Source organism: Mus musculus, chromosome 12 (assembly GCF_000001635.26).
Source record: "Mus musculus strain C57BL/6J chromosome 12, GRCm38.p6 C57BL/6J".
NCBI classification, from domain to species: domain Eukaryota; kingdom Metazoa; phylum Chordata; class Mammalia; order Rodentia; family Muridae; genus Mus; species Mus musculus.
The window spans coordinates 78,708,537-78,736,381 of record NC_000078.6 but is presented as its reverse complement, the minus strand read 5'-3'; the positions used below and the strand labels follow the sequence as shown (position 1 = coordinate 78,736,381).

The 27,845-nt window shown below is 40.3% G+C and overlaps 1 protein-coding gene across 31 annotated transcripts in view; it reads right to left on the bottom strand.

The window, feature by feature from the left end:
* Nucleotides 1-1,862: 1,862 nt before the first annotated feature.
* Nucleotides 1,863-27,845, bottom strand: part of Fam71d (family with sequence similarity 71, member D) — a 43,036-nt gene continuing 17,053 nt past the window's right edge. For 5 of the 31 annotated variants that reach the window (XM_011244172.1, XM_017315195.1, XM_011244173.1 and 2 more), the window contains 7 exons: nucleotides 25,956-26,112; nucleotides 24,119-24,318; nucleotides 20,883-21,462; nucleotides 16,749-16,987; nucleotides 8,118-8,146; nucleotides 2,177-2,211; nucleotides 1,866-2,076 (listed from right to left, as the gene is read on the bottom strand). In XM_011244172.1, coding sequence (XP_011242474.1) covers nucleotides 1,993-2,076; nucleotides 2,177-2,211; nucleotides 8,118-8,146; nucleotides 16,749-16,987; nucleotides 20,883-21,462; nucleotides 24,119-24,318; nucleotides 25,956-26,111 — 1,323 coding nt within the window. In that variant the 5' untranslated portion in view covers nucleotide 26,112 and the 3' untranslated portion in view covers nucleotides 1,866-1,992. Of the gene's footprint in view, nucleotides 2,077-2,175; nucleotides 2,212-5,075; nucleotides 5,246-8,117; nucleotides 8,147-12,429; nucleotides 12,573-14,030; nucleotides 14,253-16,748; nucleotides 16,988-20,882; nucleotides 21,463-24,118; nucleotides 24,319-25,955; nucleotides 26,113-27,845 lie in introns of those variants that run through there. The other 26 variants (XM_030246916.1, XM_017315198.1, XM_030246915.1 and 23 more) reach the window with 20 other exon arrangements.

Genomic DNA, 27,845 nt, shown 5'->3' with positions numbered 1-27,845 from the left:
ACCTCACTCTGGATGATATTTTCTAGTTCCATACATTTGCCTGAAAATTTCATTATGTCCTTGTTTTTAATAGTTGAGTAGTATTCTATTGTGTAAATGAAACACACTTTCTTTATCCATTCTTTGGTTGAGGAACCACATTTTCTTTATCCATTTTTTGGGTCATTTCCTGTTTCTGGCAATTACAAATAAAGCTGCTATGAGCATAGTTGAACAATGTCATGTGGTATGATGGAGGATATTTTTGGGTACATACCCAGGAGTAGTTAGAGCTGGGTCTTAAAGTAGAACTATTCCAAAATTTCTGAGAGACCACCAAATTGATTTCCAAAATGGTTGTACAAGTTTGCACTCCTACCAGCAATGAAGGAGTGTTCCCCTTGCTCCACATCCTTTTTAGCATGTGCTGGGTAGGAGAAGGGGCTGGGAGGAAAACAGGTGTTGGGGTAGTGAGAGGCTGGGGGACAGAAGGAAAATCAGTGGGGGACATTTCTGAAAGAAGCCAGAGACCTGGAAGGGGGTTCCTGGGAAGATATGGGGTGACCCTAGCTGAGACTCCTAGCAACGGGGCAGGGATATGAAGTCTGAAGTGGCCATCTCCTGTAGCCAGGAAGGACTCCCAGTGGAGGGAAGAGGGGATGACACCAACTTACCCAGAAAACCTTCTACCCAAAATTTGCCTTGCCTACAAGATGTGCAGGAATAAAGATGGAGCAGAGATGGAGGGAATGGCCAACCGATGACTGGCTCAACTTGAGACCCACTATGGGAAAGAGCCAACCCTTGACATTATTGATAGTCTGCTATGCTTGCAGGCAGGAGCCTAGCTTTTAGCATATCTGTCTTCTGAGAGGGTGATCCTGTAGCTGATGGAAACAGTTGCAGAGACCCACACCCGAACTTTAGGCAGAGTTCAGGGAGTCTTGTGGAAGAATGGGGGAATGATTGCAAGAGCCTTAGGGAATAGGAACTCCGCAGGAAGACCTACAGAGCCAACTTACCTGGGCCCATGGGGGCTCACAGAGATTGAACCGCCAACCAAAGAGCATGGCATGGTCTGAACCTAGCAGATGTGCAGCTTCACATGATCCCCAACAATTGGAGCAGGGACTATCTCTGACTCAGACTCTGTTGCCTGCCTTTACATCCCTTTCCTCTAGCTGGGCTGCCTTGTATGGCCTCAGTGGAAGAAGATGAACTTATTCCTGATACAACTTGATGTACCAGGGAGGGTTGGTACAAGGGGTGGGGGGAATAGGACAAGGCGGGTGGTAGGATGGAACTGGGAGGAGGAGGGGAGGCTGCAATCAGGGTGTAAAGTGAATAAAGGGAAAAATACTCCCTTGTACCACTTTGCAGTCATTGCCCTCCTAGCCAACTGTGCCACAGATAGCCACTGACCTATCTTATAAACGAGTTGTTTTCTTTAGGTATTCTTTGACTATTTGGCTTCTTTCAACATGTTTCTATGATTGCAGTGTTGAAGTATTTATTAGTAGTTTGTTTCTTTTGGTTACTAAGTGCTATTGCTCTAAGAACATACCACAATTTGTTTAACCATTCATCTGTTGATGGGTAATTGGGTTGTGTCCAAGTTTTTTCTGCTACAAACAAACCAGTATAATCATTTGTGTGTGAGCCTTGTTTTGAACTTACATCTTGTTGTGGATGTGCTTTTCATTTTTCTTTGGTCATCTGATAAGAATGTCTTAGGTTTGTAAGAGTTTTCTGACCCATTTCTAAGGTCCTGTTCAGTTGCCTTTTGAAGGACCCTTACTAGTAATAACACGTCATAGTTAAGAGTGTCTTTCCTAGTTTGTCACAGATAATCTATAGCAAAGAAATAGTTTATAAAAGAGAAGTCATTTCCAAATTGCAAAATGTTTATTTGTACTTCAGATTTTAACACATCACCAGTAGTAAGTAGTCTCTTGCTGATGCCATGGGAGTCTTTTTCTTGATGTGGAGGTAGGAAAGAAATTCTTTCCATCTTTAGAGCAGCAGGTGAAGGAAGACAAATCCCCTGGGCAGTGAGCCAAGAGAGTGGATAAAGGATTGTTCTCTAGAGGAGCACTGCTAAACAAAAATATGCATGAGTTTGTGAGTTATAGTTTAGCTTGGCTATAAGCTCTTATGTTCAAATCCCGTTTCCACCATTTTCTAGAGATTCATATACCTTGTGCAAATATCTTCCAAGCTTCAGTTCACCATCTGCAATGAAGGGAGACAACGGTACTCTATGGATTGCTGTGCAGATTAACTGAGATAGTATATGAAAAGCATGCTGTAGAATGACCAGCTGGTTTTAAAACAATTTAGTAGTAGTTTTATTTTTAACGTGTAGTAGTGTTTTGTCTGAACACATGTATTTATGTGTTCTGCATACATGCCTGGTTGCTCATGGAGGCCAGAAGAGGGTTTCACATCCTTTGGTACTGAAGTTACATATGGTTGTTAGTTACTGTGTGGTACTGGGAACTGAACTCAGGTCCTCTGCACGAACAGCAAGTTCTCTGAACTAAAGAGCCATCTCTCTAGTCCTTAAGTGGTAACTTTAACAACTCTTCAGGCAAGGATTGTCTGTAGTTTCCTGGTTTTCCTTTTTGGCTTTGGGGTTGCTGTGTGTTAATGTCAGGGTCTTACACATGCCAGGACAGGCAGGTGCTCCTCCAGTGACCCACATGCCCAGACCTATAGTTTCCTTTAAATGAATTTCTTATAAATCTGTTTGCAAATGACACTCAGTAAATTGTCACTTAGAATCATGTGTTGCCAAATTATGGACTCAATAAATACTCCTTTAGCACCAAGTATTCAGCTAGGACACAAATATCTAAAGAACTCAGTCCTCACCACCAGGGACCCCAAAACAAACAACGCAGGAGACAGAGCGGGGCTGGTATTACAGGAAAGACACAGAGAAGAGCAATTTGTCCTAACAAGCCCAGATCAAAGATACCTTATAAACTGAGTTTGTAAATTGAAATCCTTTTAATTTTCATAGCTCTGTAGCTTCTTTTAAAATACATATCCACAAACAAGGAAAAAAACATCTAAAATAGAATTTTAGAAAATTAGATTGGCATGGGTTTGCATGGAGTGATTAGCCTTTATTTCTGCCACACAAAAGCTTTGCTGTTTTCCTCTTGCAGAGATTGCCTTTTTCTGAGTTGGGTTTTGTTTTTAGTTTAGTAGTTTGTACTGATCTGACAAAAACCAAAAAAGTCACATTATTTCAAAGGTCTGAAATACAAAATATATTCTTACATACAAAGTAGCCTAAAAGGTTTTACTTTGAAGAATAACACTACAAATTAATACAAATAAGCAATTAAAAAGTAAAATTAGAAGTGGGAAGACACCTTAGCTGTTATGAGCTTGCTGCTCTTGCACAGGACCTGGGTTCAGTTCCCGGCACTCCCATAGCAGTTCATAACTATACTATACAGTAAATAGTACTATCTACTGTACTATAGTCCAGGTCCAGGCAATTTGATGTCTTCATCCAACCTTCAAAGGCATGTACATAGTACCCATACAAGCAGGCAAAACACTCGTACACAAAAAAAGTATAAGTAAGTCTAAAAAATATTAAAAGAAAAAAATAAAAGAAAAATCTTGGTATGTAGATCAGTAGTAGTACAGCGCTAATGCGTAAGGTCCTGCATTCATCCTCAAATGCTACTGAAAATAAAAGTAATGCTAAAAATAAAAAAGAAAACTATTTATAATGAGGCTTTTGTTTATAACTAAGGATCTATGCACAGGCAATGTGGCTTAGGTAAGGTGCTTGCTGGTAAGCCTGACAACCTGTGTTCAGTCCCTGGGACCAGATAGTATAAAGAGAGATATAACTCCCATGTAGTAGCAATAGTATGTAATCCTCTTCCAGTGCCCCACCCAAAGCCCCCTCTGTTCTGCCTCCTGCTGGAAGTGCCATCTGGCCTATGGTAAGAGTCTAGAGAGGCGTCCACAACAAAGCTCTCCACATTATGTCCTACCTCTTTATCTGCAATCGCACCTCTTTTGTTACTACAGAAAACATAATGAGATTTATGGTGAGTCAACTTTTTAGTTTTCTGAAGGTGTCTCATCTTCCATTTAAATCTACAGAGACCAATATTGAAAACTCACCTTTAGGCCATCCAACAGGTTTTTCCAATGTGACCTTTTCTGTTTTACTAGACTTGTGTGCACTCCCCCTGAGAAAGGGGGAGACAGATGGGGTACGAGGTTGGGGAATTAGAAGAGGGCTTGGAATGAGGAGAGCCAAAGCGGAAGAGGAGCTCCAGTACAGGCAAATGGAAGAGCTCATTGGAGAAAACGTGGGAGAGAAGGACGGCCCACGGCAAGAGAGAAAGGGGCATAAAAAAATCTGGGTCTCAAATTCAAACGATGTTCTAAACACCGCAGCAAGTTATCTACATTCTTTACAGCGGAGCTCACTGCTGGTTCACACACCTGGTCCCTTCTACGGGCTTCCCTCTTTTCTTTTCAGTTTGGGTTAAACAATCAGGGAGAGATGTGGCTGCTTAGAGCTTGATTTGTAGTGTTGAACAGGAAGATAAAAGAAACTGGTGGGGTGGGAAGGAAACAGTATTTCATGTATGATTTTTCCTCTCTCTCATTTCTTGAACCATTGTCTTTGGTCTCACTCTTTGTCATGTAGGAAGAATACTGTGGCATCATAGGAAAGCCTATGCCCTGGGCTCACTACAAAGAAATCAGAAAGGTCGAGGAGAAGAATAAAGCCTTGAAACGTGGGAAATTAAAAGTCAAGGAAGGAGAGAAGTGACTTGGGTCCAGAGACACAGGTCTAGCTTGGTATCTGCCATGTCATTACGTGGCCTTGCTTATAGGAGCAGTGTATTTGAAGTGCTGCTTTCCACAAAACATTGCATAGAAACCCCTTCAGCTGCAGAGGTGTGTGGGAGGCAAACCACATAATTTTGTCCTTAACTACCATTGCCTAGGAGGCTGGGAGCTCCCCACAGAGATTGCTCTTCCCCCAGCTTTGGGCAGCATTACTATTCTGGCTTTACCTAGAAATTAGAATTACAGAGGCGTTTTTAGTCTTTGTTTAGACTGAATTTAATAGAATGAGGGTTTAGGATGGGGTAGCCTTTGCTCTCTTGAGGTAAAGAGAATTACCATGAGTGTGTGAGAGGGAAAAATCTTATTCAAAGGAGGGTGAAGATGGGGAAAGAAATGCTAATCAGGGGGAAAACTGAGAAACTATACAAGCCTAAGAAAAATGGGAAGACACAGGAGAAGAAAGAAGAAGAAACAGGGAAACATGAAAGAGAACAAACAGGGAAAATGGTTAATGCCTTGTGGCAACCTGCATGCCACATCCCACACTGTGTCATGCCTGCGGTTCAGCCGGCTCCGCGTGCACCTTCGCTACTCCTTTGCTGTATCTGTGGTTAGTCCCTGATGCCCAGGACACCCACTTCAAACTGCCTGCTAGCCTTCCAGAAATGGGACATCAGCAGCACAGAATATCAGCTTTTAGAATTAATCACTGTTAAAATGCCTTCCTCCCAACAGCCTAGCCACATACAGAGGAAGTGAAATGGCATGTTCATGTAATGGAGAAAGTTGGGTTAGAACTAAAGCCTGAGGCCTCTGACTCAACATCAGTGTTCATTTGCCTTTTTCAACATTGCCATATCTCCTCTGGCTCCCTTTCCCAGGTGGCTTCACCGATTTATATATCCCAGTCATGCTGTTTCCCAAATCGTCTTCCTTTGTCTTGTTCCTACAAGTAGACTTACAATAATTATGCATGTGTGTGCATGCATATGTGGTGGGTGCACATGTATGTAAGTGTGTGTGTGTGTGTACAGTTACCCATGTGGAGGCCAGAGAACAATCTTAGGTGTCTCCTCAGAACATGTCTACTTTGATTTCTGAGACATGGACTCTCATGGCCTGAGGCTTGCAGATTCAGCTAGGCTGTTCCATGGCCACCAACGCTCCTCTGTCTCTGCCTAGTGCCGAGATTACTAGTGTGTGTTACTACACTCAGCTTTCTCTATGAGTGCTGGGGATTGACTTGATAGGCTCATGCTTCAGCATTTTAGTGCCTGACCTACCTCTCCAGGCCCTGTCAATAAGTCATCATCATCTTTGTCATCTTCGCCATCACCCTGCCGTCATTGTTAGTATATATCAACTGTGTAAAATTGTGAGTAACTCTTTCTGACCATACGTACACATCCCTCTGACTGCTTCTTATCTCCACCTTGACTGTTAGAAAAGCTTCCTACCTGCTCTTTCTGTGTCTGGCATCCTCCAGCTTCTCTTACAGATTTAGTCAGTAGAGGAGCCATTTTAAAACCTGACACTAAGTTACCACTTCTTTTTCCTCCAGTGGATTTTCTTCGGCTAATTCACAGACTTATGGCAAGTAGCTTGCTTCATATTTTTGTCTAATCTCTCCCAAGTCTGCCAAAGTGCTTCATATAAAATATATGCTTGAAGTTGTACCAGAAGACAGGTGGACCTATTAGTCGCAGATAATATAAAGACAACCATATTGGTACCCTGCATGAACTGGACATCCACAGCTAACTAAATGAATCGTAGTTCTATCTCTGTGTTGTGACAAGTCATTAGCAGTCAGGCTGCCGTTGGATGGATCCTTGCCTTTGGCAAACATGGAGGGCATTTGTTTGGGTTACTGGTACTGGGTAACTCTGGAGCTTCTAAGCCTTTAGTGTCATGACCTCTTTATAAATACTGTTTGTGGTAGAAGTTGATGGGTGAAAATCCTACAAACTAAAAAGGAGGTCTTGAATCTTCTTTTAAAAAGATTTTCTTTTTAATCATGTGTATATATGTATGTGTGTATGTGTGTGTGTGTGTGTATGTGTGTGTGTATGAGAGTATGGTCATGTGTGTGTGGTTGTGCATGGAGGCCAGAGGTGTCAGATACCCTATAGCCTGAGTCACCTGGCATTTTCTTTATTGAAGCACTTTTTTATATGGTGGTCTCAGGTTCAGCTCTGCTGATCATAATGCAGATCTCACATGTGGTGAAGGTCAGCGGGTAATTTGGATACTGATTCCCAATGAGCAGATATAAAGACAAATCACATTTGTGTAAAACTCTAGTAGTATTGGGCTGGAGAGGGGCTAGGTGGTTAAGAACACTTGCTATTTCAGCTCCCAGCACTCACTCAATGGCTCACAACTGTTTGTATCTCCAGTTCCAGGGCATCTGATGCCCTCTTCTGACCTTTCCCAGTATCATGTACACACATGGTGCACTTACATACATGCATACAAAGCACTCATACACATAAAAAAACAAATTGTAAAAAAAAAGTGTTATGTTTACCATATAATCTTCTTTTCTCTTTCCTATTTTGGGGGATGGGTGGGTGGGTTTTTTGTTTGTTTTTGTTTTTTTGTTTTGGTGGAACTGACTTTTAAATATGACTATAAGTGTCTTCAAATATTCTTGTTTTTCTTGGGCATTTTTTTTTGTACTTTTTTCCTCTTCACTTAAACTAAGTTAAATATTCCTCTGTGTTCTTCCCATAGTATTCATTTATAAGTGGCATGTAGCCAAAGCTTATTCCAGCTCACAGGTTAGAGAGTAGCTAGGAGTGAGTGAGCAGTCAGCAAAAGGCAAGGTTTCTAATGGCCTGTATGACAGTCTCCTCAGTTACATGTTTGTTGTTAGAAATTGAAGATTCTTTAAGACATGAGAATACATAAATAAGAAATCCCCATACCCAAACATTAACTAAGTCACCCCACAGTGAATGTTAGGCTAAAGATGTAAGTGGGAAGAGCAGAGGAACTACGTGACTTTAATTTACCAAAAATATTCCCCATACAAATGTTCAAGGATAGCAGGTCCTGTTGCTGCTGTGGTGGGATCCACTTTTAGAGCTCATCTTGGAGTGGTTCATGCCTAATAGATTAGACTCAGGGTCTGAAGATGGTCTTGGAAGAGTCTCTCCAGTGTGGCGTGTTTAGAATTTTGGGAAGGCAACAGAAGGCCTAGCTGGAACCCTTTGTTCCTAACCATCTATAGTTAGAACTCTGAGTAACTCTTGTCTACTGAAGAGCACAAAAAATGTGTCTTGGAATTTATTCCTTACCTGAAATGTCTGAATCAGTTCTTGTACTCCTGTAAAAATAAACAGCAGAGTTCCAAGAGTTGCCACCTTTACCACAGATATTTAGAAAAAAATAGCTGGGTCTGAGATAACCAGTCATTTTCCAAACACTCTGTGACTGGTAATGGATTGTGCTTAGCAAGCCTAGACTGTATTAATTGTACAGAGTAAGGTTGTTTATTTACGGGTTATTCAGCTTGGAAAAGCCACAAATCAGATTGCATGCAATGGCATACCATCTTCTGTTATTGCATTTCTCACAGTCACAGGCTGCTGGCGTCTCCACTCATGGCTGCTCAGCCCTCCCCTCTTGCTGGAGTGCAAGAGAATCTGGTGAAGAGTGAGTGACCTTTAGATTTCCCTGCCCAGGCCTCCTACAGAGGCGGCTATGATTCCTGCAAGGGGTTGGGAAGATACAGTCATTTCAGGGTCGACAGTGGGTCTTTCAGGAACTTAAAGTAGTAATTCTTTGGAATTTTCTAAAAATGGATTCTCATAGCTGTGCCAATAGGTCTCAGGATTTAAACTCAAGGTTGAGATTAATGGTAAAAATTATTGAGAGACCAGGCAACACAAAGAAAATGTGTCCAACAAAACAGGCGCAAATTAAAACAGAGCCTGATATCCTGGTCGGACCAAAGGTTCAGAGCGGTACTGCTCTGTCTGTGAGGGAGTGTAACTGAAGTAAGTTCTTCATTACTCTGAGAGCCCCCATGACAGTGGAGAAAAGCTCCATTCCTTCATCTTTATCCCATATAGATTTAAGTTGCTTATTTTGCATTTTAAATGGTAGTACCTAGAGAAGCACAATATTCAGCAGGGTCATGTTTGGCTTTTTAACATTTTTGCATTCTAAACAAACAATTATAAAGTGTCCCTGAAATTAATAGTCTTAGGAAAGAAAAATAACATATAGGATGTATTCATCTACTTTACCTTCCTGGATAAATCCTACAAATGCCCCAGGAATAAAGCTTAGGTTCCATTCTGTTCTTAAAATATTATATCTTTCTTTTTTAATTAGCATTCTCAAATTAGGAACAAGCTACTAATTATGTTCCCAGTGTAAACAGGAAGCTAAAAGGAGCCCATGGTTTACTAAGCCAACTATTTCCCATACAAATATGTCCCATGGGACAGACCTCAAGAGGCTTACTTAGAATAAAAATTTAGTTTTGTTTTTCTTTTTTCATTTATTTCTTCCTTGTAGTTAGGAGATTAATGGCATAGAAAGCTAACAGGGAAAGCCTTAAAGAATTTAAGATTTGCTAAATTACAATATTTTTGTATTTTAAAATTCCATTATTTTTCTGCTTATGTAGTGACACACATCATTTCGAATGATCATATAGTGAATCTGACAAAACCTAGACTCTACAGAGAACTTTTCGATCTGTTAGATTTGTAATTTTTATTATTAAAAACAACAACAATAACAAAAAACAGAAACAAACCAAACCCCTAGCCAGGCTATGGTGGTGGGTGCCTTTAATCCTGCTCAGCACTGAGAGGCAGGGTTAGGCAGGTGTCTGAGTTTGAGGCCAGCCTGGTTTATATAGTAAGTTACAGGACAATTAGGGATGCATAGTGAAACCCTGTCTCAAAAACAAAATGAGAGAGAGGGGGTGGGGGAGAGATTGTGTAGTAAGTGTTCTTGCTCAGCTCCCTTGGGGACAGGTGATATGGCTCCCGGGTTACGAGCATTGGCTGGAGAACCTTGGGAGACTCACAGCCATTTGTAATTTCAGGTCTAGGGAATGCAAAGCTCTCTTTACTCCATCAAGGGCCCAGCTGTTCCCATTTTCCTCTCATACTCTTAGCCTTCAAGTACAGGATCCAAGCCAGGTGGGAGGCAGAGGCAGTCTGATCTTAGAGTTTAAGGTCATCCTGATTTACAAAGTGAATTTCAGGACAGCCAGGGCTACACAGAGAAACCCTGTCTCAAAAACCAACCAGTCAACCAACCAACCAACCAACCAACCAACCAACCAACCAAGCCCAACCAACCAACAGAAAAACAAATAAAAGCAACCAACCAACAACAACAACAAACTAAGTGTGCTGGTGAGATGATCCAGAGGGTAAAGGGTACTTGCTATTAACCTGAAAAACTTGAGTTTGATCCCCAGACCCCACATGGTAGAAGGAGAAAACCAATTCCCACAAGTTGTCCTCTGACCTGCACACATGCATCCTGATACATTCATCCCCCCAACCCCACCTCCACTAAGTGAATGGATAAATGAATGAATGAATGAATGAATGAATGAATAAATAAATAAAAATGTAAAAATCATTTTAAAACAAAACAAAAATAATGTTGGGTGTGGTGGTTTGGGCTTTAATCCAGAACTTGAGAGGCACACAGAGGTCAATCTCTGTAGAGTTCAGGGCTACCGAGTCTACATAGCAAGTTCTAAACTAGTCAGAGACTCTGTCTTAAAACAAACTAAACCAACCGACAAACAAACAAAAATTTACAAGAACAAAACAATGTACAGCACTTGTCTAGCATATACAAAGTCTTATGTTTAATCCCCAGAATTAAAAAAAAAAATAAAAGCATTTGTGGAAAGGAGAGATGACGACTCAGAGGTTAAGACCTCTGTCTGCTCTTCTAGAGGTCCTGAGTTCGATTCCCAGCAACCACATGGTGGCTCACAACCATCCGTAATGGGATATGTTTCCCTCTTCTGGCTTACAGACATACATGCAGGCAGAATGCTGTATACAAAATAAATAGGTAGATAAATAAATACATCTTTTTAAAAAACCTGATATTAAAAGCTAATATAGGGAACTAGAGAGATGGCTCAAGAATTAAGATCTCATACCACTCTTCCTAAGGACCTGAGTTTGGTTCACAGCAGTCCAGCTCCAAGGAATCAAGAACCTTCTGCTGGCTCCATGGGCAACGGCACTCACATGCAATAACCTTACATAGACTCACATGCATACACATAGCTAGAAGTATCTTAAAAAAGAGTTAATGTAATGCTAGAGCAATGAAATGATTTTGTGAACATGTAACAAAAGGTACATGCTACATACATTCATCAAACCCCATAGAATTTCATACTATGAAGTATGACCCTTTATGTTATAAACTGTAAAGTACAGCTATTTCATAACAACACATCAATATTGGTGCACTGATTATAGCACGTGAGTGAGGAAGCTGGAGTGGGGAAGGGCAGTGGCTGTGGCTGCTCGCTTACTCCATACATTGAAAGCTACACTGAGAAGTAAAGCGTGTCCTCATTTTTCTGGGCATGCAATGGTTTTCGTTGTGAAAGAAGATGCTGATTTAAACAGTTAACCTCAGGAGTTTAGATTCTAATTCATGGTGTGATTGTAGAATGTTATTACTGGCAATATTGTGTTGTGAGGATGAGATAAACTAGAAGGTGGTTTCAGAGTATCCCCACCTGACCAATTTACATAGACAAAATGGATGGATTCATTTACATCATTACAGGAAGACAGCTGAGGATTTTCTATTGAGCCCACACTGCTGAGTAGTAGTGAACACTGTTCCTCACTGGCGGGCACCTGCATTTTTACCTTCCTTTTCTGTTTCTGACCAGTGGTTTCTGTGTCTCTCTTCTTTATTATCCATTCTCCTGTTTGTTTGTTCTCTTTTGTTGTAAACTTTCTTCCTGTATCCTTTAGCTCACCAGAGCTAGTGGTAGCAGTTCTGGTCATTATTTAATTCCACTGAGATAATGCAGATTACCACCAATAACAGATCAGACAAACTGGGCAATAGTGGTTCACACCTGTAATCCCAGTGATTTAGGAGGCAGAGGCTATAGGATTGAGAATATGAGCCAGGTTGGGCCATATAATAAGTCCCAGGCCAACCTGACCTGTGTATTGAGACTTTGTGCTAAAAATACAAAATTTTAAAAGGTTAGGGACATAGCTTAGGCAGAGTGCTTGCCCAGCATGGAGACCTGACCTCGAGTCAGCCCCACTATACATGAGGTGGTGGGACACAATGCTATCAGTCATCTGGGGGACATTTATTTGTTTTAATTGTATCTCCATCTCTAATAGGGCAGTAGAATTTCCTGTGAGTGGTAATAGCATTTCTCACAGTGAGTCATAAGAATGTATACCTAGCTCCTAGTCTAGGTGAATTCCTACAAGGAAACTCATGTGTTTGAGTTGACAGTTTTTCCTTTGACTGAAAAATACACATACGTTCTCTACCCACACACTAAACAAATGTACAAACAAGTGTAATTGAAAAAATTAAACACTCAAATATTTAGTGCTAAGAGAATTATACCTAAAGTCTTCAAGATGGGAAGCGTCCCACAGTGGTAAAGTGTGCTGTTAACATGTGTGGGTCTCTTGCTTCAATCGTCAGTGCTCTTTCCCCACAAATCATCAGCACAAAGTCTAACATTTATCAAATAGATTCAGATTGATCTGAGTTCAAAAGAATAGGGAAGCAAAAAGAAATGTTAGTCAAAGATTTATTCTGTACCAACAAAATAAGATGGGAAAGAATTATTTTTAAAACGAAAATAAGCTAGAAGAAAAGAAAATCATATCATTTCCTCAGTTCCACAGGAAAGTTCATTTGTTTTGTTCATTGAGGCAACAAAAAATAATTTTCAATGGTAGAGTGTGATGCATTTGCTCGATAATATTTACCAGTCACCTTGTGTGCATTAGGAACAAGGGAATAAACAGTAAAAAAAAAAAAAAAAAAAAAAAAAAAAATCAAGTCCCTGTCCTTTGACTTGCTTTATTCCAGTGGAAGAGGCAGATCAGAAACAAAATATATTATGCCAACCAGGATGTGCTGAGGTTAAATCTGAGATGATGGGGAGGGATGGAGGGAGACAAAGTAGTGATCTGAGGAAGGGGAAAAGGAACAGTATGTGTGTGTGTGTGTGTGTGTGTGTGTGTGAGTGTGTGTGTGTGAGTGTGTGAGTGTGGGGGGAGGCATTTGAACAGACAGCTAAAGTGTATAACTCTGAGAAAATAGAGTTCCAAGCTGCCTAATATTTATAAATATCTGCCAAATAAACAATTTTATTTATGGACACATGCATAATATATGTATATATATAAACATAATGGGAAAAGAAAATAGACTATCTTTCTAAATGATTGATGGAAATTCATAAAATTTCCAATTAAGTTATTTCAAGACAGAAATAGTAAATTGACTTCAGGAAATAGACATATGCTTGGAAATTGTGTTTTGGGTCTGCAAGATGGCTCAGCCTGTTAAGGCACTTGCCACCAGCCCTTGGGACCTACAAGATGAAAGGCTAGAACTTATTTTTATGAGTGTACTCTGACTTCTGTACATGTACATACAAGCACAGGACAAACAAATTAATGTGAAAACAATTAGGCAAAACAACAACAACCAAAAAAAAAAAAAACAAAAACAAAAAAACAAAAAACAAAACCCCAGAAGTTAAGCAGTTTCCCGTTGCTTCTCATTGGATGTCTGTCATATTCATGATGTCCTTCTATGTGGTGGCCAGCTTTACTGACAACAGTTAATCAACCAACTGGCCATCCACACAACAAATAACTACCCCTTAACTTGTAGAAATACATAGAAAAGAAAGGACACAAAGAAGAAGGTAATTCAGTGGAAGGCAGTGTTTTGTAGTTAAAGCCCACAGGTGATCCACATGACCCCTGAAGAAGGGCTAACCAGGAAGCTGGCTGCTTTAGTGACATAGCAGGCACTCACTAGGAGAAGCGCATATGCAGAGCTGAGGACTTACAAGCCAGAAGAGGAACTTCCAAAGACATATATACAGTGAGGATTTATTTCTACAGCAGGGTGTGAGAAAGCCAAAGTTTGAACATAGCTCATAATTAAAGAAATTGATATTTGCTATAGCTATTGATATTTATTTTTTTAAAGATTTGTTTCATTTATTTTTAAATTATGTATATGTGGAGGAGGGGGTCATGTACATGTAAATTCAGGTACCTTCACAATCCGGAAGAGAGCATTCCACAAGGTGTCACTATGTAGCCCTGGCTAGCCTGTTTAGACCAGGCTGCTACAAAGTCACAAAGATGTGCCTGCCTTTATTTCCTGCGCGCAGGGATGAAAGATGTGTATCCATGTGCCTGGCAATTAAAAATTTTATTATGCTTTTTAATATTTCTTTGTTCTAGTATAGTTGGTAGAACTTATAAAGTATATAGAAAATATTAATGGAAACATTCTTAATTTGTTTTAAATTTTAAATTAAGCTTTATTATTATCATTGTGTGTGTGTACATATATGACATATGTATGAGTGTGGGCATGCCTGTGCCACAGTGTATGTATGGAGGTCAGAAATAACGTTCTGGAGTCAGGTCTTCCCCTACCCCATCAATCTGGGAATCTAACTCATGCTATCAGGCTTGTAGAGCAAGCACTTTTATTTGGTGAGGCATCTCTCTAGAATTGCTTTACTTTGTTTTTTTTTTAAAGATTTATTTATTTTATATATGTGAGTACATTGTCACTGTCTTCAGACACACAAGAAGAGAGCATTAGATCCCATTACAGTTGGTTGTGAGCCACCATGTGGTTGTTGGGAATTGAACTCAGGACCTCTGGAAGATTAGTCAGTGCTCTTAACTGCTGAGCCATCTCTCCAGCTAGAATCTCTTAAAAAAAAATACTGTAGGTGTAGTGGACAAAATTACAGTGTGGACAAAATGCCATGACTACTCTGTTTTTCTCTCTGTGTGGGAATAGCATTAACCCTCTTTAGTATTATACTGAGCTTGCTACATTTTGCCTACAGAAACTCTAAGACATTAGAAATCTAAGACCTTTATTGTCACAAGTAGAATTAACTCAGAATAATCTTTATTGTGTTGTTTTTGTCTGGGTTAGCAAAAGCAAGAAGTTTTGAGAAATAAGATACATTTTATAATTTATGAGAAAATGGCATAAACAAAATATAAATCAGAGTTATAATTAATACTGTCCAGAAAAAAAATTGAAAGTGCTCTTTTTCTTTAATGAGAACTTTGATAACTCCTGTTTCTTCAAGTGTTCAATTTATGATTGCTTTAAGTTTTTCACTTTGCATTTTATCAAAAGTCATGTACTTAATTTATTATCTCTAAGGTTTTCTCTAAAAAAGATTTACTTAGTAATATTGGTTATACAAGACAGGTTTTTTTCTATGTAGTTCTGGGTGTCCTGGAACTAGCTTTATAGACTAGGCTGGCATCGATTTCAGAGATCCTCCTGCCTCTGCCTCCCGAGTGCTGGAATTAAAGGTGTGCACCACCATGCTTTTACTTATATCTATTTTAACTTCATGTGTGTGTGTCAACGCCTGCACAAATGTATGTACACCTTGTGCATGGTTGGTACCACCAGATGCCAGGATGTTGACTCTCTGGTAGGGGTCTATTGGTAGTTATGGGCTGCCCCATGTGGGTGCTAGAACCTAAATCAGGTCCTCTTTAAAGCCCCAAGTGCTCTTTAGTGCTGAGATATCTCTCTAGCTCCTAATCTCTCCAGGTTTTAAAGGAAAACATTTATAGACTCTCTCAATAACATTTACTATTCTATCTATTATTAAATAGTTTATATGACACTTTTAAGTTTTCAGTTTTACTTTTTTCAGTAAGTAGCCATTACAATGGTTTACTATTTTGTTCCTTTTGGAATAAAAACAAATTTCTTTTTAGCACTTCAAGTTACTTAACAAATTCTAGTTAATTTCATTCCAAGTTAATTTTCTTATCCTGTGTTTGTGTGTACAGTAATATAACTCTCCCCGTGCCGCACCCCCCCCCCCCAACTACACGCTTAGCATCAAATCCAGGGCCTGTGTTTTCTAAGCATGTAGTCTGTCATTGAGCTACCCCCCAATTCCTCTTTTAATATATTTATTTAAAAGACAGACAGAATTGTACCGGCACCATTTTTTTTTTAACTAACATAAATTGTTTAAGGTGGGGTTCAACTATGCTCCTCGGATTGATCTGGAACTCCTGGGCTGAGGGGATTTTCCTGCATTAGCCTCCAGAGTAGCTGAGACTACAGGCATGTGCTACATAGGCTAATGTAAGCATTTTGATCTGGGTTCTCTTTAAGTCTTACCCTAGAATTAGTGTATCAACTTGCTTGCACCTCTATCACTACAACATTCACCCCCATTCAGTCTGCAATCAGCTTTGCAACAGAGGTATTAAAATAATGGAAATAGGTTGTTTTCTCATATTACTGCAAGTACAGAGATATGTAAAGGGTAAATAGAGTCTCTGTGGACAAGAACACAGATAAGCATAGCCATAAACGCACACACAACCTTTCCAAATGTCAACACTCCAGCTCCCAAATGTGAGCCCTGAGCGTCTGTTAATTCTCTAAACCCCATGCTCTTAGCATTAATCCAATGGCAGCAATTCCAGATGAGCAGCACAAGAAACTGGTGTGGAAATAAAAAACTAGCCAAGGCTGACCCCAAAATGGATGGCTAAGAGGTGCCTATGTCATTGTTCTGTCACACTGTCAGAATCTTTAGAGACAAATGCATGAGTTGCCAGGAAGCAGGCATACATCTTCTGCTGCACACACTAGAATGCACAGTGTTTCCCCATGCTACTGACCTGGATTCCGTGGCCTTTAAATGTATGTTTTGAAGACGAATCATATTTTCTTCAGAAGTTTCATCACATATTTCTTTGTATATGTCTTCCTTGCTTTTTACAGGAGTCTGAGTAGTCTGAAAACACCCTTCATCTTGCAAAGCCAGGGCTATGTTTGACATGGTGACAGGATTTGGGGAATCTTGGTAGTCACTCTTAGTTTTTGTATCTTGTAGACTCCTATGTTTCAGGGTATATTCCTTGGGAAAGAACAAGTAATGGGAAATCAGAAGACAGAAGGACAGCATGTACAAACAGTGTTTATGGAGCAGTTTCTAGTCCTTTCTTTCATACTTACTTGAGTGCTCACTTGTCCGGGGACGGGGAGTAAGGCACAGTGTTGCCTGACTATGGAGAAGAGCCTTGTCTGGTGTGAAGTCTGGTGGCATAGGAACAAAGGCCTGTACCACTGCAGCCTAATCCACGATATTCAGGTCAGAGTGATGAACCCCAGGGTCACCTCACCCAAGATGAGTAGGGTCTTATTACAACACTTGTCTTTGAATTACAGGTTAAGGAAGGTTTTCTAGAAATAGCTTGCCATGGAGTCTTTAGTCAGGTTGCTTGTAGGAGCATCTGATAGGTAGTGGGGGCTCAGGCTTCATAACAACAACAACAACAACAACAACAACAACAACAACAACAACACCACTTTTATCTTTCAAGACTCTAAAATGCAGTTCTCGAAAGCCTTTCCTCTGCTTTTAATTGTCTCCCTGCCACATGGCAGCTCTCCAGGTCTCTCTGTGACTGTATCAAAAAGTGGTCAGACTGCCTCAGTATAGTCAGTCAGAGAATTCATTACCTGTGTCCCTAACATTCTCCATGTCGGCCCTTCTTCCTCCCATGGCAACCACCTGGTCCATCCTGGTACTGTTGGACCTAGGCACACATGCCTGCAGTTCCAGCACAGGGGGAACTGAGGCTGGAGGATGGCAAATTCTAGGTCAGTCTGTCCTAGTATAGCAAGACCATGTCTCAAAACAAAACAAAACACCCCCAAAAGAATGTGTCGTAATCTTGGTCCCTAAAGAGAAAACTCCATTTTTTTTCTTACAATGAAAATAATGTGTAAGATAGACAATTTAAGATGCTGTAAGGGAAGTCTGGAGAGACAATGGTTCAGGACACCAGTGGCTCTGTCAGAGAACCCAGGTTTGATTCCCAGCTCCCACATGTGGCTCACAACTGTAATTTTAGTCCCTGGAGATCCAATGTTATCTTCTGGCCTCAGTAGGCACTGAGCACATGTGGTGTCTAAACACCATGTAAGGAAAACATCTATACACATGAAAAGATCCTCCGAGGACTAACGTGGGAGTTAGGAAGTGCTTCCTCGCATGGCAGCACTGCTCCTTGGCTCCTCGGGCACACTTAGTTTCCCGCCTCCTTCAGACTGTTTTGTAAAGATGTGTTTTGTGCTCACTCTGAAGCCATTGCAACATTTCTAGTCTAGCATTCACCATTTGTGTGTTTACTGAAGCACTGAGAACTGGCTCAGGCTAATTGGCTGCTGTACCGGTGCTGCACCACCCAGCCCTTTTTCTACTTTCATTCTTGAGATGAGGTCTCACTAAGTTCTCAGGTTGGCCTAGAGTGTGTTCTGTGGTCTGTGCAGGCCTCAGATTCACAGGCTTCTGTCACTCTCGTCAGTAGCTGTGGTCTTGGGCTTGTGCCACCAGGCCTGGGTAAAATTACCACCAGAATGTCCTTCCTGTCATTATGAACTGTGAAAAACTATTTGGATATTACCTATATAAACTATTTACCTCTAGTATGGGAAACACTTCAGAGGCATAAATAAGGGTCAAACTACACTTATTCCCTCCATTCAGAGACAAATTGCTACTCACAGATGGTGTTGTTTCTTCTCTATGTATGTGTGGTGCACATTTGTGCTCAAGTGTATGTCCATGTGTGTGCACACGCGCTTGTGGAGGCCAGAAGTCCACACAGGAGTCTTCCCTCTCTAACTCTCCACCTTATTTTTTGAAACAGTATTTCTCAATGGAACTTGAGGCTCACTAAATAAGTTAGGCTTGTTAGGCAGTGAGCCCTAATGATCTATCTCTGCCTCTGTGGCACTGGGATTTCAAGTGCATGCCACCATGCCCAGCTTTTTGTGTGGGTTCTGGAGATCAGCCTCTGGTCGTCATGCTTGTGTAGCAAGCAGTGTATCAATGGAGCTAGCTCCCCAGCCCCTAGTTTTTCTTTTAGTGTATATGTATCTAAGAGATTAATTATTCTTTCTCCCTCTCAATGTATATAATGAACATCTTTTCAGGCTAAGAAATACTTTTGAATGATTCTAACAACTACATTACACTAATTCATTTAACAAGCTTTTGCTATGGGCTTGACAGATACTATGGGAACCCCTAAACAAGATGAGCATGGCACTTGCTCTCATAGATCTGTGTTTGCTTGGTTATTCTTGGCAAGCATTTAGGCTGTTCTCATGCTTTCATTAATTTGTTGTTATAAGCATGGGATAGGTATGGGATGATTAACGTGTTGTGTGTGTGTGGTGCAGTGGGTTAGACCTAAATAAAGCTTTGTGTGCACAAGCATACATTGAATCACTGAGCTATGTTCCCAACCCATGATTCACATATTTGTAGTTAATTCTTCATTCCTGTTAGAGGGTATAAATATGTATTTTTAATTTCATGTGCATTAGTGTTTTGCCTGCATGCATGTCTGTGTGAGGTTTAGGATCTCCTGGAACTGGAGTTACAGGCAACTCTGAGATGCCATGTGTTTGCTGGAAATTGGACTTGGCTCCTCTGGAAGAGAAGCCAGTGTTCTTAATTGCTGAGCCACCTCTCTAGTCCCAGGCATAAGTATTTTTAAGGTTCTTGCTTCATAATCATTTTAAGAATGTTTGACGAATTCTCACCCATATTGTAGATCTCTCCAAACCTCTACTTTACTATACCTTTATTACCATTCCTACTTTTATCCCATACAGTTTTACTACTGTACCAACAAGGAGCAACATCTTATGTGTTTCACAGCACACTGACTGTAGACACAGACGAAAGATATATAACTTCTTCCTGCTATAATTTATGAGTGGTTTCTTTTGTGAAGTGTCTGTCCTCTATCATCACTTCTTTTGTATCATGGATCCAGTGGACATTGCTTACTAGTCTTCAAACTATCTTTATAGTCCATTATGCCACCCAGATTAATATATATATTTAAGTATTTTTATTTCTCTCTCTCTCTGTGTCTGTGTGTGTGTGTGTGAGAGAGAGAGAGAGAGAGAGAGAGAGAGAGAGAGAGAGAGAGAGAGGCAGGAAGGGGGAGAGAGAGAGAGGAAGGGAGGGGGGAGGGGGAAAGAGAGGGGGGAGGGGAGGGGGAAGGGGAGAGAGAGTGTGCAGGCATCAGATCCCCTGGAGGTAGAGATAGCAGTTGTGAGCTGTGGGCTGGGAACTGAACTCAGGTCTTCTAGAAGAACAGGAAGTGCTCTCTATTGCTGAGCCATCTCTTCAACCCACTAGTTTGATCTGTAAAAAGTTCAGTACCTTAATTCAAAGTTTGCTAAGTCCTCATTTCCTAATGTTTGAGAGTGACCTTCATAGTTCTTTCTCTCTCCTCTCGCTCTCCTTTTTATTTTATTTTATTTTATTTTATTTTATTTTATTTTATTTTTTACTTTCTGGCATTTTTAAAAGTCAATAACTTTTTTATTTTCTGATTTCTGCCCTCACCTTTTCTTATTAAAGCTTCAGCCCATCTTTATATTTAAGTAATAAAATAACCATTTTGTTATATTAATAGTCTCATTTTAGGGGTGATGACACCACAGCTTGTGTTTGGCGATTTAGCCAGTCATGTATATAATCCATAGAAGGATAAGATTCTAACCTAGGCCTTCTTTCTGTCACACAGCTGCTTCTGATACTGGAAGGATGGTCACTATTTCAGGGAATACTTTATCATTTATACTGATCTTAGGGATTGAGTCAATTGTTAAAATCATGTTACTGTGAGTTGTTTCCACAGCATTTTCATCATGAGTGTTAACAAAGACTTGGCTACAGCTCCCATGTTTGATTATTAAAAAATGAAGTGTCTCATAACACATACCTTTTCCTCCTGCTTGGTCTTTATTATATCATCGTTTTCAAATACTATTTTGACCCCTGAGATGTTTGTGGCCATTTTGACGTCTGAGACTTCTGAGACTTCTGTGACTTCTGTGACTTCTGTGACTTCTGTGACTTCTGTGACAATTTTTATATCTTGAACATCTGTGATCCCGTTGTCCAGCATATCGGTGACATCAGTGACATCTGTGACATCAGTGACATCTGTATATTCTGAGAAGTCTGCACTTTCCATGATGTTACAAGGGTATCTGTGTGTTTTCGGGTGCCTGGGCCGCAGTTCTCTGAAAGCAGTGATGTCCGTGATGTCCATCGAGCCTGCGATGTCCGTGCTGTTTGTGAGTTCTGAAAGGCTCGAGACCTCGGAGACTTTGGTATTTTTGATTTTCTCCTGATTCAGGAGGGGGATGAGGTCTACCCACTGAGAAAATATGATATCCTGTTTATACACAGGAGCACAGAGCTGTAAGTAGTAGGAGCGGCCGTTGATCAGCTTCACCTTGAGACGCATGTTCTTAGCACTGTGCACAGAGAGAGTCACAAACTGCAGAGGGATAAACCTGAAGACAAAGGCAAAGGTAACATTAGCCAAAGACCTAGTTGCAGAGCTATGAAGACTTTTTGAGCTTGGAGAATGAGGCAGTCAATGGTCTTGAGTCCCAGATAGGTGTGGGTGGGAGCTCCTGACAGCCATCTCATCTTAATCATGCGTCTAAGATTCTGGTGATAAAAAATGATGAGAATGTCATTTATTATGAAAAACTGTCCATCCTAAATAAGCATGAAAGTGAGGTTTAGGGCTGGTGAGATGGCTTATCCTGTGAAGGCACCTAGAGTCAACCTCAATTACCTGAGTTTAATTCCACATGGTGAAGGACATACTGAGTTTACAAACTTGTCTTTTGATACTGGACTTGTGGATGCACACACACAAACACATATGCACATGAAAATAAATTGTAATCAAAGTTGAGGCTTAGCTATCTAGAAATTCAAATAAGACTACATTGAGATTTTTATGATCAGTTGGAATGGTTACTACCATGAAGAAAAGACAGATGCTGGCAATGCTGTGGGAAGGAAATATATACTATTGATGGAAGTGTAAGGTAGGGTATGGAAACCAGCGTGGAGACTCCTTAAAAAATTAAAACCTGTACTATCATATGACCCAGCAACACCTCTCCTGGGTATGTATATCTAAAGGAATTTGTGTCAGCATACAAGAGGGTTACCTGTTTACCCATAGTAAGCAGGGCACTTGTCACAACAGGCACGTTATGGAACCAGACCAGGGACTATGAACAGATGAACAGATAAAGAAACAAATATACCCATACAATGGAGCTTATTCACCCATAAAGAATAACGAAATATTTTTTACTTTATTTATTTTAATTTTTAATGAGATGTTATCTGCAGGAAAAATGTCTGAAACTAGAGATCATGTTAAGTAAAATAAGCCAGATTCAGAAAGATATAAGTAAACATGTCTTCTCTCATGAGGAATCTGGATTTTTAAAATGAAGGTGGGAGATAAAGTGCTTGCTAGGTTATGTAAGCCTGATAAGCTGACTTTGGAAGCTCCAGAACCAGCTGGCCTGGTGTACACAGCAGTGCGCAGGAGAGACCCAGCCTCTGAGCAAGGGAGAGGCTTGATAACGGACACCTGCCGTTGTCCTCTGCCTTCCACATGTACAGCATGACATCTCCCATATTGTTCTCTCTCTCTCTCTCTCTCTCTCTCTCTCTCTCTCTCTCTCTCTCTCTCTCATACACACACACACACACACACACACACACACACACACACGATTACACAAACATAAAAGACATGAAGGTATAAAGGGACTATCTGAGATGAGGAGGCCTGATGGTGTGAAGTTGGGGGGAAAAAAGGGTAATGAAGGATGAATATGTCAAGGAAGTTAATGCACATATATGGAAATATACACATATTCCATATGTACATGTATGAAAATGTTATAATGAAACTCTATCTGTACAATAAACACTAGTGATAAAACTGTCAAAAAGTGAGGCTTAAATTAAGTTACTTGCTCAAGACTGTAGACCGAGTCAGTGGCTAAGATGAGTCCAGAATTGGGCAGTGAGGCTGTTGTGGGGAGGACAAGCATGCACTTTAGATGAAGTTTATCAAGTCTTATCACATTAGATAGGATTTTTAAATTTAATTGTCATTTCAACTGCCTTTGTTTTTTTTACATAATCTAAAATTTAATGTAATGTAACTAAATTATAAATGCATGTGTGAGCTACCTTCCTCTAACATTATAGAAACAAAAGTCTTACATTTAATAAAAGTATACAGAATGTATAAAAGCTCTAATCACACATAGACCACCAAGTATAAATGACATAATGTGAGGTTTTCATATGAAGACACCCTATTCAGAAAGAAATCAATCTGCAGTAAACCCAGTAACACACATATTGCAAAGGTACACAAAATGTTTATCATTTACCATTGTACATAGGTTAAAAACTGTAAAAATTAATATCAGCATCTTAATAAGAGACAATATAGTGACCAGTCTAAGTACACTTTACTTTTGGAGCATAAATAGCAGAGGTTAAAGAAATTAAATAATGTATGAGTGAGAAAACATACAATGTACCGTAACGAGGAGTTAGAAAACGGAATATTGTGGAAAAGGTTTATTAATCTATACAGGTTGGTTTTTAATAAACTAGTAGCTACTTTTACAGTAACTCATCAACAATCTCACTGCAACAACCTCTCCTCGCCAGTCAGAATTTGGAACAATACACCTTTCTCAAACTGTCATTTAGTGTTTTCCTTCCCCATCTTCAAATAACAAAAATATGTTGTGAATAGCAACTAGCCATTTACGGAAGCCATAAGATACAGACAGTCATTACACAACAGGTTACAACTGAGGCACCCAGACAAACACTACCAACACTTGTGAAAAAACATGTTGGTTTTAAAAGTGGAAGAATTAAAGGAGCTATAATATTCTGTTCATGTTCTTCTGAAACCTAAATGGCGGAAAGCCTGCCAGATGCCATGTAACCAAAACATCACACAAGATCATGAAAAGACACACCTGTGCCATTTGAGAAAGCAATGCACCTCAAGAGCTCCTCTGGGACACTTGCCATCTTTCCTTTGGCCATACGGGGCTATGGTGTGCTGGTAGAGATCACTATCTTCCTGACCTTGTGACTCACCTGGTGAGCACCAGAGTCCCTGAAGAGGAAGACTTCAGAAGGGTTTTAAAGAGGGGTTCTGGTTCTTTTCGAGCTTCTGGTGTCAGATGTGCCAACAGCATCATATTGGGGGTCTTGAAGATGGGATTGGAAGAACAGATGCCTACGGTCACCCAGTTTGCTCGGTTATGCAGGTAAATAGATTCACCTCTCCTATTGACCTGGATGTAGAGAACAGGAAAGGGGTTGCTATCTGACATTTGGTAAAAGGTATAGATCTAGCACCTTTGCTTGCCAGAGCAGAAAACAAGAGGTAATGAGGCGTGGCACCTCCATCCTTGGCATGTTCATGTTTTGGAGATAGCATAATGAATAACTACAGTCTCTGGTTTCTGTGGGGTCTATGAGAGAAGGCCAGTGCAAACAGCTGAAGTAACTACTAGTACTTTAGGATCCTATGGGGCATGCAGCTGAGGGATTGGCTTAGGTAGGGATGGAACTGGTGATGTGTTAGCACACATTTAAAAGTTTAAGTGAGCAAGTGCTCTGGGTGCTTTCTAGGATGCTTTTATTCCCTCACTTGAACCTCTAGAGTCAGGAATGTTGGTAGTTTGCTGCCAAATACAAACCAGGAAAAACTGGGGACTTTGGAGACTATGTTTGCAGTCATTTGGGACTGTGGCTAATCATCTGACTACAAACTTTCCCCTCTCCATGTGGGGCCAGGGCTACGCAATTAGAGTGTGCAAGAGCTAATATGAACAAGGTATGGGAAGAAAGGTGAAAATCAAAGATTATTAGCAGAAAAAAGTAACCGAAAGCCAAAAAACATTAAATTTTGGCATCACGTGTTCTAAGGCATAACCTTAAACATGTTCTAGAGCCTTCACTCCTCTCTGAGGGGTATGCGGGGCACAGAGTAGTCACACTAGTCCTCTGGTATCAGCTACAGAACACATTTATGAAGCATGAGGTCTCCTTATCATTGATATGTCTGTCTCCCTCCTTGCCATACTCTGGGAGCAGGAAAGTGCATTGGCTCTGTGCTTGTTCAGCACCACACACTGCCATGACACTTCCGTGAGGGACAGGCATGGTCTTTGCCTGAACAGTGTAGTGTTGAGTATTGGGAGTAAAGCCAGCACAACGCCCAACTGCTCTGTGTCTTCATTCAGAATTCGGGTGCATTCTCACGAGAAAGTTTGTTTCTGAAACCATATAACATGTATTTCCCCTTCAGAACCAACATATCAGGTTTATTTTAATTCTTAGATTTTCTTAGGTAGTTGTTTATTTACTTGGGCACCAGGGCTTCATACATGTTAAGCAAGGGCTCTTCAAATGAGCTCATCTCTAGCCTCAGGTGTTTTTCTTTAAAATATAGGACTAGGGGCTAGAGAGATAGCTGCTCAGCTGTTAAGAGCACTTGCTGTTCTTACATAGGACTTGGGTTCAGTTACTAACATCCACATGGTGTCTCATAACCTTCTATCTATAGGCACAACCATACATGCAGGCAAAACATAAAACAAATACATGCATTTTAAAATGAAAAAAACTCTAAGAAAGAAATTATCTGAATACCTTATTGCCACAGTATGTTGTAAAAATCATTTTGTGTAACAATAAGATTACGTGAGAATGGCAATTCTAGTAGAGATAGGACAGAACTCCTGCCTCTGGGTTTGTTGAGAATATCTGAAGTGAATTTCCCTGCTTAAAGTTACAAAACTGTTCCCTTTAGTTACACTGCACTGTCCCTCATCGCATTAAAAACAATCTCTTCTCAATCTTTCAGTGTCTTTGAAAAAATGAAGTATAGCAGTTACTAGAACCTAATTGAGGGTGTATTATTTACCTGAATAAAATTGCTCTCCAGTATAGGAGGAGATACATAAGGGGCATACTCTCCTCCATCCAATATGTTCTTAAGATGCCCGAGTCTGTAATAGTGTGGGATAAAGAGGGCTTCTTGCTTATTCATTGCCTTCTTGTTCCTGTTCTTCTTCATCATGCTGATAGGAGACATCAGAAAATCGAGAGAATGGAAATAAATTAATGAACAAATGGAGGCAGTCAGTTACGCTGCCACTTTTAGTTACTAACTGAGCAAGTTTTTATCAAAATCTGTAACATGCATGACTCCATGGCAGACATTGCAGGTTCATACAAACCAGCAGTTTATAACTTTAGGGGTTGACAGACAGCAAACAGAAAATTTGTCTGCTAGCACTGACACCAGGCATAAAGAATGACAGAGGTGGATGGCTGGAAATGCTTACTGAGGTGGGAAGGAAGGTGACACATGCCTCCTACCCCAAACCATTATTTTTATCTTCCTAATTAATTAATCATGGAGGGATGTAAGATTATCAAAACTGCATTAAAGGATACTCCACACTTCACACATGAAGTAAATGGTGAGCTATTTATCTAATCAATGACAATTCAATCCCCACAACTCAGGCTCTTCTGCTCTGAAGACAGCTTCAACAGAAAACAGTGATTCTATGCCATTGATTTCACATTTTGATTGTAGTTGTAAAATGATTGTAAGAAACGAAGAAACAGAACCGAGAGATTTATGTGTATACATGTTCAAAAGATTATTCTTTCTACTTAAATATGTATTTCTGTAAGGAATTTATGCAAATGGTCAAAAGCTAAAAGATATCAACAATCACTGGGAATTGAGGATACGTAAGTCACAACTACAGTCATTCCTCAGAGACCCCCCTTTCTTCAGAGTCCACAAAAATGTTAAGTCCTACAAATGTCTCAGTGTGCTTCCAGCCAGGGCTCTACCTCCCATAAATCCACAGCTGTGGACACAGCAAGATGTGCAATTCCAATTCTTAGCACAGTTCTTCTGCTAGACTTTCTACTGTTAGCAGTTCAATGGCTCCATTAGTAGTTTCTTAAGATATGTGATATCTTCATGGTGAAGATAAAATTGGTCTTCTTCCAGTCTGGGCCAGTGCCCTGAGCAGACCTTGGGCCAGAACTTTGCAGCCAGTCCCACAACACCCAGAAGAAGCTGCACTTACAGGTGCTCTAACACACCCAGGATCTCAGGATCACAGAGACAGTTCTGACACAACCAGCATCACAGGAAGGACAGGCTCCAGTCAGATACAGTGAGGGCAGGTAGTACTAATGATAATCAGATGGCAGGAGGCAAGCATAAGAACAGAAGCAACAGAAACCAAGGTTACTTGGCATCATCAGAACTAAACTCTCACACCATAGCAAGTCCTGGATACATCATCACACTGGAAAAGCAAGATTAGGATCTAAAATCACTTCTCATGATAATGATGTGCATTTGGACTTTAAGGTGCATTCTCACGAGGACTTTAAGAAGGACGTAAATAACTCCCTTAAAGAAATACAGGAGAACACAGGTAAAGAGCTAGAAGCCCTTAAAGAGGAAACACAAACATCCCTTAAAGAATTACAGGAAAACACAATCAAACAGGCAAAGGAAATGAACAAAACCATCCACGATCTAAAAATGGAAATAGAAACAAACAAACAAACAAAAATCACAAAGGGAGACAGCCCTGGAGCTAGAAAACCTAGGAAAAAGATCAGGAGTCATAGATGAAAGCATCACCAACAGAATACAAGAGATAGAAGAGAGAATCTCAGGTGCAGAAGATACCATAGAAAACATTGACACAACAGTCAAAGAAAATGCAAAAAGCAAAAAGCTCCTAACCCAAAACATCCAGGAAATCCAGGATAC